We start from the raw sequence: 14,152 nt of genomic DNA, 5'->3' as shown, positions 1-14,152 counted from the left end.
CTGTTTGCTGTCTGTATTTAATATTGTTAAAAATAATTGGTTTCATTGAAACACCCACAGGTCTTTCACTATGAGCGACCTCCCTTCAATTTGAAACTATTCATTACAGCTCTTTTACAGAAATTTAACAAATATACAACATTTTCCAAACAGAAATTTCACCTATTATGAAGTATTTCTTCAGTGTACACCTCACGTGTAAATGAGTGATCAGAACCAAATAGAAGTGCACCTGCATACTCTCCACTCTACAGCACCGAAAGCATCCGTATTTAATCAATCTCATCACGTTTGCAGTCCGTCACAGAATATAGGGTTGTGGGTTGTCCTTAGCAAAGCCAGGGTCACGTCTCATTGACAGCTCATCTCCCCTCTGAATTGTAACTAACGGGCCAAAAGGCGAGCGTGAGATGACTGACACCGAAAACAACACTACAGTATACGGTTGCAGAGAGAGCTCAACCTGGCTATTGCTCTTCAGAAAGACCGCAGGCTTTCGGTGCTAACATTAAGCCCCCACTAAGGACGAAGAAGTGAAAGCTCTGGCAGAGATATTCTCTGCCCCAACAGCGAGAAATTCCACAAAGGATAAAGGAATTAGTTTAAAGGCCCAGTGAATTTCCCCCCATTCTCATCCTCTTTTGTTGTACAGCACATGTCTTTATTGTCTTGAAAGTCGCTTCAGTTGATTGCCAGACCGAGAGAGACTCCAAGCTGTACAAGAAGGAGCAATGGATTTGCAGATTATACTGTCATAAAAGGCACAGTCTTAGAGAGCGAGCGAACTTGGCAACAAAGGTTTAACACTGCTGACATTTTGTGCAGAGAGACTGTGCCGTTGGAGATGAAGTGTGTGTCAACAGGACTGCCTGCAAGATGGTCTCCAGTTTGCTGAGTGTGCACCCAGTAGGCCCAGAAATATGAGGAGCATGCAGAATGTTGCTGAGTTTCTGGTTCACAGACTTCCCGCCTCTTGTGTTGCCCCCCGAGAAAAAGCTATTGATGTGATTCATGTTTCAGCACATGGGTACTAGCAGGGTCTTCTGCATGACGGCTCCTGCGTCTGCTGCTTCTTTGAAAATAAGTTTATGATTTTTCAAGCAGCACCAGTGACATCCTCTCGACCTGCCAGTTCCACCCACACACATTCTAGAGGAGCAGGCCTGGCATGATCTTGGAGGGGAAATGGCACAGGGTTTGAAAACCCTTCTTTTTATGTGTTAACAACTATGTAGCTGTGTCTGAATCTGGCAATCTCAGAGAGCGCCCTGGAATCTGCTCTTTGTAAATTACGGGTGTGAGATGTGAATTTAGAGGCACAAATGTCAGCTTGTGTGTCAAGGTTGTAACTCTCAAGCACAGAAATTACTCTCTTTACTCGTTCACTGTTATCTTTCCTTCAGTGTTCTTGAGCAGGACTCTGAACCCCCAGTCGCTCCCCGGGGGCCTCACAGGGCAGCACACTCATTATTAATTAATTCCATTAATTCTAGTGATGGGTCAAATGCAGAGAAGAATTTTCCCAAGGGGATCAATAAAGGATCATGTCTTATTTTATTCTTCTTTTCTTTCTTGTAAAAAAGACCAAATTAATACAAAAAAAGGAGCTGTTACCTTTAAGATGCACTCTTAAGGGTTTTGCTTTTATAGTTTGACCCGGGTTACACTCATATTACAAACAATATCTAGAAAGATGGGCGGCTAGTCAGACCTTGTGGATCAATTAAACAGACTTCCTCTATATCCCCGCCCACATAATACAGGGGTTTTCAAATTGAACCTCAAAACACAAGAAGAAACAATGGGTTATTCATTCTTTAATTTGAGCCTAGAGGGATAGAAAAATGATTTTAAATTGCTTCTGTGCTATTGTAGAGGATAGAAAGGAAGCTGCAGGGGGAAATTTTAGCCACCAGTTTCTAAGCATCAACCAACTTGTGCAGAAGTCTGTTAAGCCTCAGCGGGTAGCAGCAGTCGAAGCACAAAGCCTTACTTCTGGTTTCGTTTTGAGTCCTTCGCTTTCCACTTTCGCCAGAGAATAAAAACCTAATCGATGTAAAATCAAACCTGAACATGCTTTAAAATGTGATTCTTCTGGATCATAGTAAAGAATTGTTCTGGTTCAAGCTATTAAAATCTGACGAGATGTCTCCGCTACTCGTGGTGTGACGTTTCCTGCCATAAAAAATGCATGACTCCCACAAGAGATGTGAATAGCTCAAATGACCTTGACAGAAGAAACATCCTCATCCTGAAATCCCTACCTTTTTAATTGAATCGTGTCGTGTCTTGTTGATTCCATGTAAAGCACTAAGTGATAAACCTGAATGTGCCAAATAAGAAAAAACCCTGAGTGAAAAAAAATGGATTTGATGTTATTGGACGTCTTGCTCTCCCTCCATGTGCCTGCTCTGCTAATAGCTGGTAATGTAATTACATTTCCATCAGTGGGAGTCCTAATGATTGACTGTGGTGGAATGTGTTATGTGCTCGTGAGATATAAACCTCCCTCTCAAATACTCAGGGTTTGGTCGGATCAATAATTTCTCCCACTCCCAATTTCTCTCATTTATAATACTGAAGCATTTTCAATCATAATGCTTTAGGAAATATTCCAGGCACTGTTCCAGCATTTCTTAATAAAGGTGTTGCAGCCTATTGTGCAACCAAGTGGACTGGTGCGCCGTGGATCTTTTCACTGAAACTTTGCAAAATAAGCTACAATCCAAATGTTATGGCATTTGTCAAGGTTGTGTGCTGTTACAAGAGGCCTGGTGCATTGTGGTAAACACAAGTTTCTCCTTGCCAAAGAATCCTCCCACTGGTCTGAGATAAACCTCAGCACTACTGCTGGTACCTTCACACATCCTAATTGTCTAACGTGTGTGTGTGTGTGTGTGTGTGTGTGCGCGCGTGTGCTTGTGTGTGTGTGTGTGTCTCTGTATTTCCCTGCAGGCTTTGAGCTGCTGTATCAGCCGGAAGTGGTGAGGCTCTACCTATCTCTGCTGACGGAGAGCCAGAACTACAACACCCTGGAGGCCGCTGCCGGGGCTCTGCAAAACCTCAGCGCTGGACACTGGACCGTGAGTCCTGGGCTGCGAAGGGAAAACACGTAGACACGATGTCCTTGTCCTTACTCATATACTGCATTCTTGCAACGTCCGTCCTCGTCATTGACCTTTCAGTAACAGAAATCTCGGATTGTGATTGGAGAAAAAATACAGAGTCGGATGGGCTTTAGAGGAAGCCGAGGCGGTATACCAAGGTGTAGATGCTCTGTCTGTGCAAACCATATAGCCAGTTCAGACTGCCGTAGATCTCAATATTTAAAGAGTGGCGCATCAGGTAGATCAAACGCAATCTTTGAAGCTACCTTTCTTGGTTAGAAACATCCATCTAAGTGGGATTACATGACTAGATAAGTGTGAGATAACTACTGTAGACCAAACGTTCATCTCTGATAGATGTTTGCGTCTGATGAAGGATGATGTGAGAACCTCTAGAGCCAGGATCAGACATTTATTCCAATTAGAGTGACTGTGGATCTGCTGAGAGGCGGTCGCTTATGTTTTCTCAGCACAGGCTGGCTGCATTCATTTTTAGCTGGGCTTCTCTTTACACTCATGTGTCAGACTGTGTCTGTAAACACGTCCTTCAATCCTCTAAATTAATTAACCGCATCTACCTGGAGTGGAATAAACACCTGCACTTTTAGTTAGAGCCTTGACTAGTGAGACGACTAGTGTAACAATTCAGCAGTAAGGATTTTCAGCTCAGATGAGCATTTTGAGAAGAAAGTATTCTTTCTGTGTATTTATTTTTCTGTCTGAGCTGATCAGAATGTCGGGCGAGGCTCAGGAACATGTGGAGCAGCTAACCCTTCACACTGTCACATCTGGACAAAGCCTCCCTGAGACGATACCGGAGCTTCTTCTTTATATCCTCCTCATTCTTTGCGACTGCTTCCACTGGATTGACCTGCGTCTTAAAGTCTACTACTGCCACCTGGTGGTTCAGCTGTGCCTTTCCTCTGCTTAATTACATCTCTTGGGGTACCAGTGCTTAGAAGATAAACCCTTTTATGTCAAACTTAATGTTTTATGGTACAACAAAATGAGAAGTAAAATCTACTGATCTTTAAATTAGAACAAATTACACCATATCCAGTCAGAGCCCCACGGTGTAATGTTGTAAATTAGTCAAGCTCAAGGAGCAGTGCTGAGCTGTCTTGTAGTTAGTGACTGAATAATTGTGCATGTGTGCATGTATATGTGTGAGCATGAAGAAATGTATCAAAAGTGTCCTCATGGAGGAAAACCTAGTGGAGCGTCGTCAGTGTGCGGTCACGCTGGGCCGCTCCCAAGTGGGAATCCGTAGTTCTGCATGAATGCCAAACAAGCAGTTACTGACAGTGTGCGCTCACTAAACTTACCCTGTAGGTTAAAGGTTGAAAACCTATATGAAGCAGTCACAGCATGCCCTCTGTCTGCCCTCCAGTGGTCCAACTACATTCGAGCCACGGTGCGCAAGGAGAAAGGTCTCCCTATCCTGGTGGAGCTTCTGCGCTCCGACTCCGACAAGGTTGTCCGAGCTGTGTCCATCGCCCTGCGCAACCTGTCCATTGACCGCCGCAACAAGGACCTGATTGGTACAAGTCATTAGCAATGCAACACACACTGATTTAAGATCCAAGTTGTCTGGTTCTGTGAAAAAATACACTTTGACATTCAGCCAAAGCTAATGTGAGGCTTCAGCAGTCTCAACAACAGCAACTCACCCTCTGTCTGAAACGCTCTGTTGTTGTGCCTTTCAATGTCCTCACCAGCACTTTTACCTGTTAACCTTAGAAAAAAACATTGCCTTACAGGAAGTTATGCCATGCGGGACTTAGTGAGCAACCTGCCAAGCGGCCAGCAGCGGCCAGCCAAAAACCTGGAGGAGGACACTGTGGTCGCCATCCTCAACACCATCCATGAGATCGTCACTGACAGCTCTGAAAACGCCCGCTCCCTCGCTCAGGCTCAGGCCATTGAAAAGCTGGTTGCCATCAACAGGACTAGGTAAGACTATACATCTGCACAATTATAGCGTCAACACTGGCAGAACTATTTGCATTTTATTCACAAGGTATAGTTTGACCACGCACACTAAATGTATCACTCTTATCCTGTAGGTCAAACAAATTGTATTGCCGACAGTGAACCAAACACTAACAATAAATTAATATTCTCGTGACCCCTGACCCCATTTTTAACTTAAGATTCAGAACACTTTTCAACGGCTTGTGCTTCTGTGGTATTGATCATACGAAGAGTCACTCGAACTATTATGAATATACATCGTTTACTCACAGACCAAAATGCTTAATTTCCTCGGACACACATGAGATTAGCTTTCTTTGAAGTGAGGCCCTCACCCACATGCAATGAATACTGGTCGCTCAGAGGTAGCTTATAAAAGGAAATGTACACTCATCTGGTTTTGAATTAATAACTAGAAGCCCTGAAGCCACTCAGGGGACTTGACATCTTTGAATAAAGAGATTGATTTGCGTGCGAGCATGTCCAGCCATCACTGTTTGGGCTTTAGATGGGTTTTTTTTTTACTTTAACTGCTGTGTTACCTCTTCATATATTTCCCCCTTCTTGTGGCCCCCTCAGCCAATCAGCTCGCGAAACCAAGGCGGCGTCCCACGTGCTGCAGACGGTCTGGAGTTATAAGGAGCTGAGGAACGCTTTGACCAAGGATGGCTGGAACAAAAGCCACTTCCAGGTACAGAAGCTATCCTTCACATGTAATCTGGGTCCTTGGTATTGTTGTTTTAATATCAGGTTCATAAAGAATATTACTGCAACAATTACTCACACAAAACATGTATAAGGACCACTTTACCATTAATGAAGTGTCCCGCAAGGAGAGTAGTTGCATGACAAAAAATATTAGTATCATCATAAGCCACTGTAGCATCATAAGCCACTGTAGCATCATAAGCCGCTTCTCATTGTGTAAAATACTTAGATACAAAGCTAGTGAGTATGTTTTGTCTATCATGAGAACATGAGCCAAGGTATTTTAAATGTTTGCATCCTTCTTTTTCTGTCAGCCCACAATGTCAACCACTCCAAAAGCAACCAAGAATGGGAAGCCGGGCTATGACGACACCACCCTACCCCTGATGGAGAAGAACCAAGGTCAGTTAGAGTGTGCGTGTTTAATTGTTGTTGTTTTCGCCTGTTTAGAGGACCAAGTCGGTGAAATAAGAGGGAAAAGATCCTAGGGCTTCTTTAGCAAAATGACAATATTATTGTATTTATGAGGTCCAGCGCCGAGTCAAAAGGATGAGGCCGGCAATACTCTAGATTTTCAAATCCTGTGAAAAGACCAAACATTTTCATGTGTTTCTCAATAAGTTGTGACTTCCCCTCTCAGTCTAAGGTTTTTATCCCCAAGCCCACTGGTTCCTGCTGAAAACTTAAATATTTTAGGTGATGAACAATCATTTTTTTAAGTTTTTTAAGAATTTCTTAAAACAGTTAGGCTCTGTAGTATTTAGCAAACATTACTCTTGGTGTAATATTTGGAGACTATCTTTAGCAATTTATGAACATGAATGTTGCTCAAATGAGTGTTTTCAGCAAAAGGGCAGCATAAATGGGATTGACTCAAAATGAAGTGCCATGTTCATCATAACAAGGGGACATGTCACCCAGTACAGTAATGCTCTTTGTTAATGTGTTTTATTTATTTCTGGACGAGCTCTGTAGCAAAGATTAACCAGTTTTTCAAGATTTTGACTATACAGACATTACTTGTTAGCAGGCAAAATTAATTGTTAGTTGTGTCTTTTCACAGGATTTATTGAGAATAAAAAAAGTGATGACAAAGTACACAAACCGAACAGTATCACACTCATCTGGTCCTCAAAGCAGGTTTAAACACAATACTAACCAACTTGAAAACTGTGTGTGATTGTGTCCAGTTTGTTGAGGACACGTCTTTCTTTGTTTTCTCATGGTTATATTGAAGCGCTGTGCTTCCACGTCTCTACTTTCCTCCTCTGTGTGGTGAAGCTGTGGCGTGTGATATACGCTGCAATAATGCTGTTTCATAGGCGTCAAAAATAGAGCGCGAAGAACGGCAGCTGGAGCTTTGAACAGCATACTGCTGCTGCTTTAACCAAGACGTCAACCCTCAAAAAGTTAGTTTTGACGTAATGGGGTCGGCGATATTGGAAATTTCCCCACCCTTATGTAATCAGGTATAGCCATCCACAATCAAAAACTGGGTTGGATGTTTTTCTATAACAGCAGCAGTATCTGTGGGGGAGAGACTTGTGCGGTACGTTGGCCCAACAACAAACATCTCTTTGACAGAGGAGTCAATAGCATCACCGCAGTTTAATGTCCTGATTTTTTGGCCTTGCGTCCCTCTATTTTTTGCATCCATACGTGCACATTAAACACGGCACTCATGCCAGCCCACTCTCAGTTCGCATTATTCAATCACTGGCCGAGAACCATTACCCTGAAAGGCAGCAGCGTTTTGGCTCAATGACTCAGTTTGTGTGTGCGCCATTTTGTACAAATGGCATATGAATGCTTTTCAGGCACCAGGAAATGTGGCAGTGGTGATATGACACCTATGGAAGAGCTGGGTCCAGGTAAGAGCCAGACTGCATGACTGTCCTTAGCCAAAGAAGATCGCTCTCCTCTAAACTCCCTTCAGTGTCCAACAGTTATTTGATTCAACATCTCTCTTACTCGTTCTTTAACCGTTGCCAAGAAGACATTTTTAATTCAAAGATCTTAACCACTGAACACTGATGTCACTGTGGGGACTTCAGACATGAAGCTCTTTGATGCTATATGCAAGACCCATCTCTTGACAAGATGTTTGTACAAAGCTGGGCCTTCATTAGACGCTCAACACCAACAGATGTGTGTGGTTCTCCACTTAAATGGAAACACTCTTAATATCTTACGTGGCAGAGTTCCTCAGCTGTGTTTCTTTTAAAGTAAATTATCCTGCTGTTAGATAAACCCCATCACACCAGAGACACCGCTTTTAAACACTGCGGTAATGTAAGCCGGCGAGTGCAAAACATAATCATAATGTTATTTATTTATTTAGGCTTAAAAAAGAAGAGAAAAAACATGAAAGAAAATATGTACATGTTTCTCTCTGGACCGTCATCTTGCCATGAGGCTGAGGTCATCGGACACAGCAATCACTCGAATGTATCTCAGGTCTACCATAAGGATAATGCATACCGATGTCAGCATTATGCGACAAAAATAATGTGTAGCTAAATGTATTTTTCTTCAATCATGCTGGTTTTTCTACAATCCGTCAAGCATCTAAGAATCCCTCCATTAAATTGTGCTTCAAGTTAAAGTAGGACTATAAATACTTCTTTTCACTGTATGAAGCTCTACATCTACTTTGAAGAAGGAGAAGGACTCCCAGGGGAGAGTGTGTTGTCACTCTTTTACAGCATTCAGAGAACATTTGATGACATTCAGTCGTTATCTGACAGGTATGGTTGTATGCGCACTAGCTGAGGTGTCTGAGGGATAAAAGTATGATGTATTACTGCTGGAACTGTTTTTCATTCAGGCCCGAATCCTGACTCTTGTTTATTTTATTTCATCATTTTCATGAATGGCTTTTGGCAATCCTCCCAGTTTAGAAAATCTTTATCGCTCGTCTTAATGTTTGCTATGATAGGAGTGATTTTCAAGGTTGCAAATGTTGATAAAATGTTTGTAAAGTAGGACTAAATAGAGTATGCGTCGCGCTGAAATGTTTTGGCCAGCTGGGGCTGATTTTCTACGACTGAGATGCTCGATCAATTCTTGTGCTGGAATATGTGAGAGTGCAATTTTCGAAGACACTTATGAGCACTGGGTCAAACAGCGCTTGCAAAAACTTCATCTGGTATGTTTCAAACCGACTGTGGTGGTAAATAACATGAGTGCTTGAAAGTTTAGAGAAGCCTAAGCTAAGAATGTGTTGTTTTGTGTCCAACAACTTTCAGACACTCTTGTTAAGTGTTCCAGTGCAGAAAAGCATTGAGTCAGTCTCTCCACGCAGGTCAAAACAACACCATAAATGATCTGTAACCGTTTGTTCTTTTCCGTGGGTGGAGAAGAATTGAGTGACCGTTGTTCTTTGACCTCATTAGATGGTTACTCCACCATTGACCAGAGGGACAAGGACTGCAAATACAAGACAGTTGACGGCTCAGTGGACCAGACAGAACAGGAGCCATTAAAGGTACAGACACATCTCTTCTGCACTCCCGGAGGATAGAGGATAAAATAACGATGGCTTGTTTTAAAATGTCCTCTCTTCTGTGACCCTTTCTTTCCCTCTCGCGACATGTTTTCTGAGGTGGTCCTCATTAAAGGCTCTTAAACCTATCGATTCGTTTTAAGAGGCTGGCAGTTGTCATTCTCTGTTTATGTTGCCCGCCACAGCTCAGCACTGTGAACAGCCTCAGATCTGAGAGCCGCCAGTTAATTGAGTGCAAGCTTTCGGCGTCTGTAAAGTAATTAATCTGAAACTGATTAAAAGAACAGCCAACAAACGGTCCTCTCGGAGATGACCCTTGCCTTGGCAATGACAGACTGCTGCATTATCAAGTGGTCGTCTGCCTATTACACAGCCGTTGCACACTGCAGCCAAAGTGTGTTTCTTGTTGCACTGATTGGCTATCCAGCTTCAAAGAGGAGTCACCGGATAATGGGCTCAGAAGATGTCTGACACATGTCGGATGACTCTGAAGGACTTTTTGTAGTTTATTTTTCATCTGCTTTAGTGCTAGATGAATAGGATTTCCCCTGTGGGATTGGAAAATTAACGCAATAAAGAGTCCATTCGTCTCTATAGGTGTATGGTAATATATCTGCTTCCCCGTGCAGGTTAAAACTACCTCTTAAAGGAATTTTCAAGACAGAGTCTGGGGTGGAAATTGTCTGGAGCAAAGTTATGTTCATAATCTGGAGGTTTAGCTTTTTATCTGAATTATGGTGGTTATTCATGTTCTATTTGAAATTGGGGGAAATCAAGTTCAACTAAATTGACCAATGCTTTGCTTTATACCAGGCAAAGGAAATTGGCATTGTTGTTTTTTTTTTCAGGAGTAGTCTCATTTAAATTCTAAAAATGGGTCTTCATGTTTCTTCTCTGTTTTTTCTGTTCCGGCTCAATTATCTGTGTAGCAATGCACATCTGAGAGAGGATACTAAGAGGCTCTAGTTAGATAATATATTTAAGTACTGTTTTAAAAATAGCAGTTTATTGTGTGAGACTCAGTTTCTACTGACAAATCAACTGACATGGTCGCTGAAAATAGATCTTTTTTTTCCCACTGTTCTGATTGCATTTCATAATTTATTTCCCACTAAAAGTTGCAGGACTGATTTGTTTTGTTTAAAGGGAAGTTGTCACACCCAACAGTGATGTCACAGTCCACTGACAAACCCTGGATCTACACCACTACATCAAGTTAAGACCTAAAACTGGAGGAAACAATAAAACTAGATTTTCATCTGGTGTTAGGTTGCTCTTACAGTTTTGATTTTCAGTGTTGTTTTTATTTTAACTGATGTCCATTAGACATTTATATTTTGTCAGTGGAGCTGTTTGAGTTGAGCTTGAGATTGAAATTAAAAAAAGAGCACATTTTTATCCAGTTTAAAGATAGAATAAAACAGCTTATGTAGCAGCAAAGTATAGCAGCACAAAATAGAAACCAATGGCGACGTCAGTACCCAACACTGAACTCTTCAACAATCCAGTTTGGTTGACAACTACTCTTCCTCATATTAGGTTAACTACTAAACCACCTGAAGGTACAATGTCACATCTTGAAAGGGCAGAGACCAACCAACTGAGAAGCCACAGACGTGTTTGTCTTCAGTGTACAGGCCTTCTGGCATTACTCCAAAGCTGTCTTCCAAGTCTGCCTTCTGTACTGTACTTCCCAGAGGTTTTCTGCCCGCTTTGAATGCAACTCGGCTGTTGAAACTGCTCCCTCCCCCTCTTTCGTTTGCATGTTGTGGTTCACTGTTTTGAATCACTCTGAATTCTTTCCAAGCTAACCTGGAGACAGGGGACTGACACTGGCTTCTCTAATCCTGGATGCACGCGTGTGTATGTGTGTGTGAGTGTATTTGTAAAATGTATTGACCTCATATTGTTTTGCTGTGTTTGTTTGTTTTTTAACTCGTCCTCCTGTGGCCACAGAATGACACAAATAGGAAACACTATATCAGGAGTAACAGGCCTGCAGTCAGTCTGGTGGACGCTTGTGATGTTAAGCCCCAGCCTGTTGACTCCTGGGTCTAAATGCATGCATGGTAGGTCTGAAAAAGTAAAAGCACAATCAAAGTAACCACCTTCATCTTTTTTTGTCGCATCCCTTGCATTACCTGTGTGTTCCTCTTTTCCGCTTGTGCTCCTTTCAACCTCACACTGGATCATGCAGCTGTCACCCTGCACCCAGAGCACCAGAGCACTCCAGAGACTTCTGCAGCTGAGAGCACTCAGCTGCAGAAGTCTGCTTGTTCTTTTGATTGAAATGAACACAATTCACTTGCGGTTCAACCGAAAGCATTTGTTTAGGTTTCACATGCTTGGATTGTATTTAGGATTTAATACATTCTTCAAATTTACGAACACTTTCATGTGTAGATTGAGGCAAAGATGACGCGAACAAAAACAAAACATGCAATATGAATTACAAAGAAAACTCTTGGCCTGTCAAGCTTTACATTTCTCCACATTCAGAAGCGGTTTGTCTTTCTAACACCAGAACCACACCATTTTTAAGTTAAATTTGTGTAAATGGTGTTTAAAAATACTTGCAAGTTTATAAGTTAAGCAGGTATACATTAGGATAAAACTACATTTCCATATCAGTGTTTTTACCAACTCATGGAGCAAACTTTAGCTTGATTAGCAGCTGATAACTGTTGAGTTTGTTGACTAGAAGTTACAATTATTTAAGTCTTTCTCTAAATTAAATAATGAACTTAGTTGATTTAAAACGTATTGATGATGTTGAGTGCTAAATGTTGCCTGTTGTAAATTGCTTTAAGTGACGTTAATGCTTGCATCCAATACTTGTTTTTCCACTGCAACCTCCAAATTGTGTCACTTGGGTGATCAACACGTTATTCTAACTTTAAAGAAAACTGATACGTAGCACACATATAAAGTAGAATAGGCTTTCTTCTCTTTTTACAATCCAGCAACACCTGTTTGACTGCAGTGCACATCAGGCTTCACTCTATACCTTTCCTGATGCCCTCTGCTGAAAGTGGTGGCAAAGACTAAAGGGGAATCATTCCTCTGCACTTCAGATGGATCCGCCAGGGACACAGTTAATACTTAAAGAGAAGCAGTAGGGGGAAAATAAAAAGATATGCGCACACACAGAGCATCTTATCTCTCTCTACATTTGATTTCAAGATACATTATTCATGTTGGTTGATGATTTAATGATGGAAGCCAACTCATAATATGTCCAAGGCAGACATGTAATCAAGGGTGAGCTTCCATCAATACAGTTTACTTATATTTTGAAATCTGAAGCAGTTGATTTGAATATTTGGTGTTAAGAGTCATGGTATAAATGATGCAAAGTGGTTTTTAATGTAACTTAGACGGTCAATTTTCACACAGAAATGTTATGCTTCTGCACCCAAAAACAGCTGAAAATAGTTTAGTTATAGTTCAATTATTTCATGTTCATGCACGTTAGCTGTCAGGCAACAGTTTGTTAAACAAGAAACAATGAAAGACGTCTAAGTTATCAATGCCCTCATACCTCTACATATTTTTTACGAGGTTCCAGGGACTTTTGTATAGCAGCAAGCCGATCTGGGTGAGCTTTGTTGTCATCATTCCTCTATCAGCAGTCTTTATCTCCTCACCGCTGCTGTCCTCTCCGTGCCAGAGGCCTCTTGTTAGCCCTCACTGTCTTCCTCATCGTCATCTTCTTATGTCAATCAGTGGCCATCCGTTGAATGCGTTCATCTCCATCCATTGCATTATCATAGGAAATAGATGACTCTGATGTGTGGTATTCACTGTAATTTTATCACTTTAGTAAAAACCACAAACAAGTTTACAAGTAATATTTAGATATAACCATCAGGTAAGTACGTTTTGCTTCATTGAGCACATGCAGGATTTCAGCCAACTCATTAAGCATCTGATTTGTTCTCTCTTGCCTCCATTTTCCATCTGTGCTGACATGATTGAAGCATTTCCTGATAAGTGATGTAATTTGTCAAGTACTGTGATGATTTTCTTGCTGGAGAGTTTCACATTAAATTCACATCCTTTGATGACAAAATGGGGGAATATACATTTTGATGGTTGGTGATATGCATTTTTTTTTGCCCTCAAATACCATAAAAAGACCAAAACCAACAACGACTTGATCCTAGTACCCATAAGTATTGTCTGTGTAGCCAAGTGTACACACCACAGAGGTCTGCTTTAAAGCTAAATGTGTGGTAATCTTCAGCTGAAAATAGACTCCAACAAATACACTTTTTATGGTTGAGAAACAGTTGAGACATTGTGGATGATAAGGAGTCAAAGAGTGTCACACATAAATAAATCCTCAGTACAAATATAAGGTATACCTTACCTCAGCCCACCTGATAAGCAGTGGCTGTCTCTCCCTCGTAACTGAACTGCCCTTAGTTAACCTGTGTTTAAAACTGCATTCATTTAGTTTGGCTATTTGTACACAGGTAAACAACAAGATGTACAAATAACACATTAAGTAATAGTATATCATATTAACTTGAAGTTGTGTTCCTGATACTTGCAAACATAAAATTAAAACACAGTTTCCTTTTTGCTCTTATTTGGTCTCCATCCTCCGAGGGAAATACACGGCTTTATGGCTGCTGATTGGTGCTGTGTATGTAGTGAAGAGTGTGTTAATAGAGCTTTTGAAAGTGCCTCACTGTGGCAGGAAATGAGGATGATGAACAGTAAGGCCGGAAAGGACGGAAAACTCAAACAATGAGCTAAAAGATGCCAAAATGCTCCGCAGAGCTGAGAATCAAATCACGTCAAGTCAATCACACGCCAAACCACTCTCACCACATTTCACATACTAGCGTTT

General features: G+C 41.5%; 1 protein-coding gene across 12 annotated transcripts in view; it reads left to right on the top strand.

Moving 5' to 3' along the window:
• Positions 1-14,152, top strand: part of arvcfb (ARVCF delta catenin family member b) — a 187,745-nt gene that overhangs the window by 170,389 nt on the left and 3,204 nt on the right. For 8 of the 12 annotated variants that reach the window (XM_068604477.1, XM_068604469.1, XM_068604468.1 and 5 more), the window contains 8 exons: positions 2,956-3,083; positions 4,498-4,648; positions 4,868-5,060; positions 5,661-5,772; positions 6,104-6,191; positions 7,607-7,660; positions 9,185-9,276; positions 11,251-11,363. In XM_068604477.1, the coding sequence (XP_068460578.1) occupies positions 2,956-3,083; positions 4,498-4,648; positions 4,868-5,060; positions 5,661-5,772; positions 6,104-6,191; positions 7,607-7,660; positions 9,185-9,276; positions 11,251-11,352 (920 nt within the window). In that variant the 3' untranslated portion in view covers positions 11,353-11,363. The remainder of the gene's footprint in view (positions 1-2,955; positions 3,084-4,497; positions 4,649-4,867; positions 5,061-5,660; positions 5,773-6,103; positions 6,192-7,606; positions 7,661-9,184; positions 9,277-11,250; positions 11,364-14,152) is intronic. The other 4 variants (XM_068604471.1, XM_068604470.1, XM_068604473.1 and 1 more) reach the window with 3 other exon arrangements.

This window comes from Clinocottus analis, unplaced genomic scaffold (assembly GCF_023055335.1).
Source record: "Clinocottus analis isolate CAN_PGR_092001 unplaced genomic scaffold, fCliAna1.0.p SCAF_7, whole genome shotgun sequence".
Lineage (NCBI taxonomy): Eukaryota > Metazoa > Chordata > Actinopteri > Perciformes > Cottidae > Clinocottus > Clinocottus analis.
The sequence above is the reverse complement of the archived record's forward strand: the minus strand, read 5'-3'. Positions and strand labels throughout refer to the sequence as shown.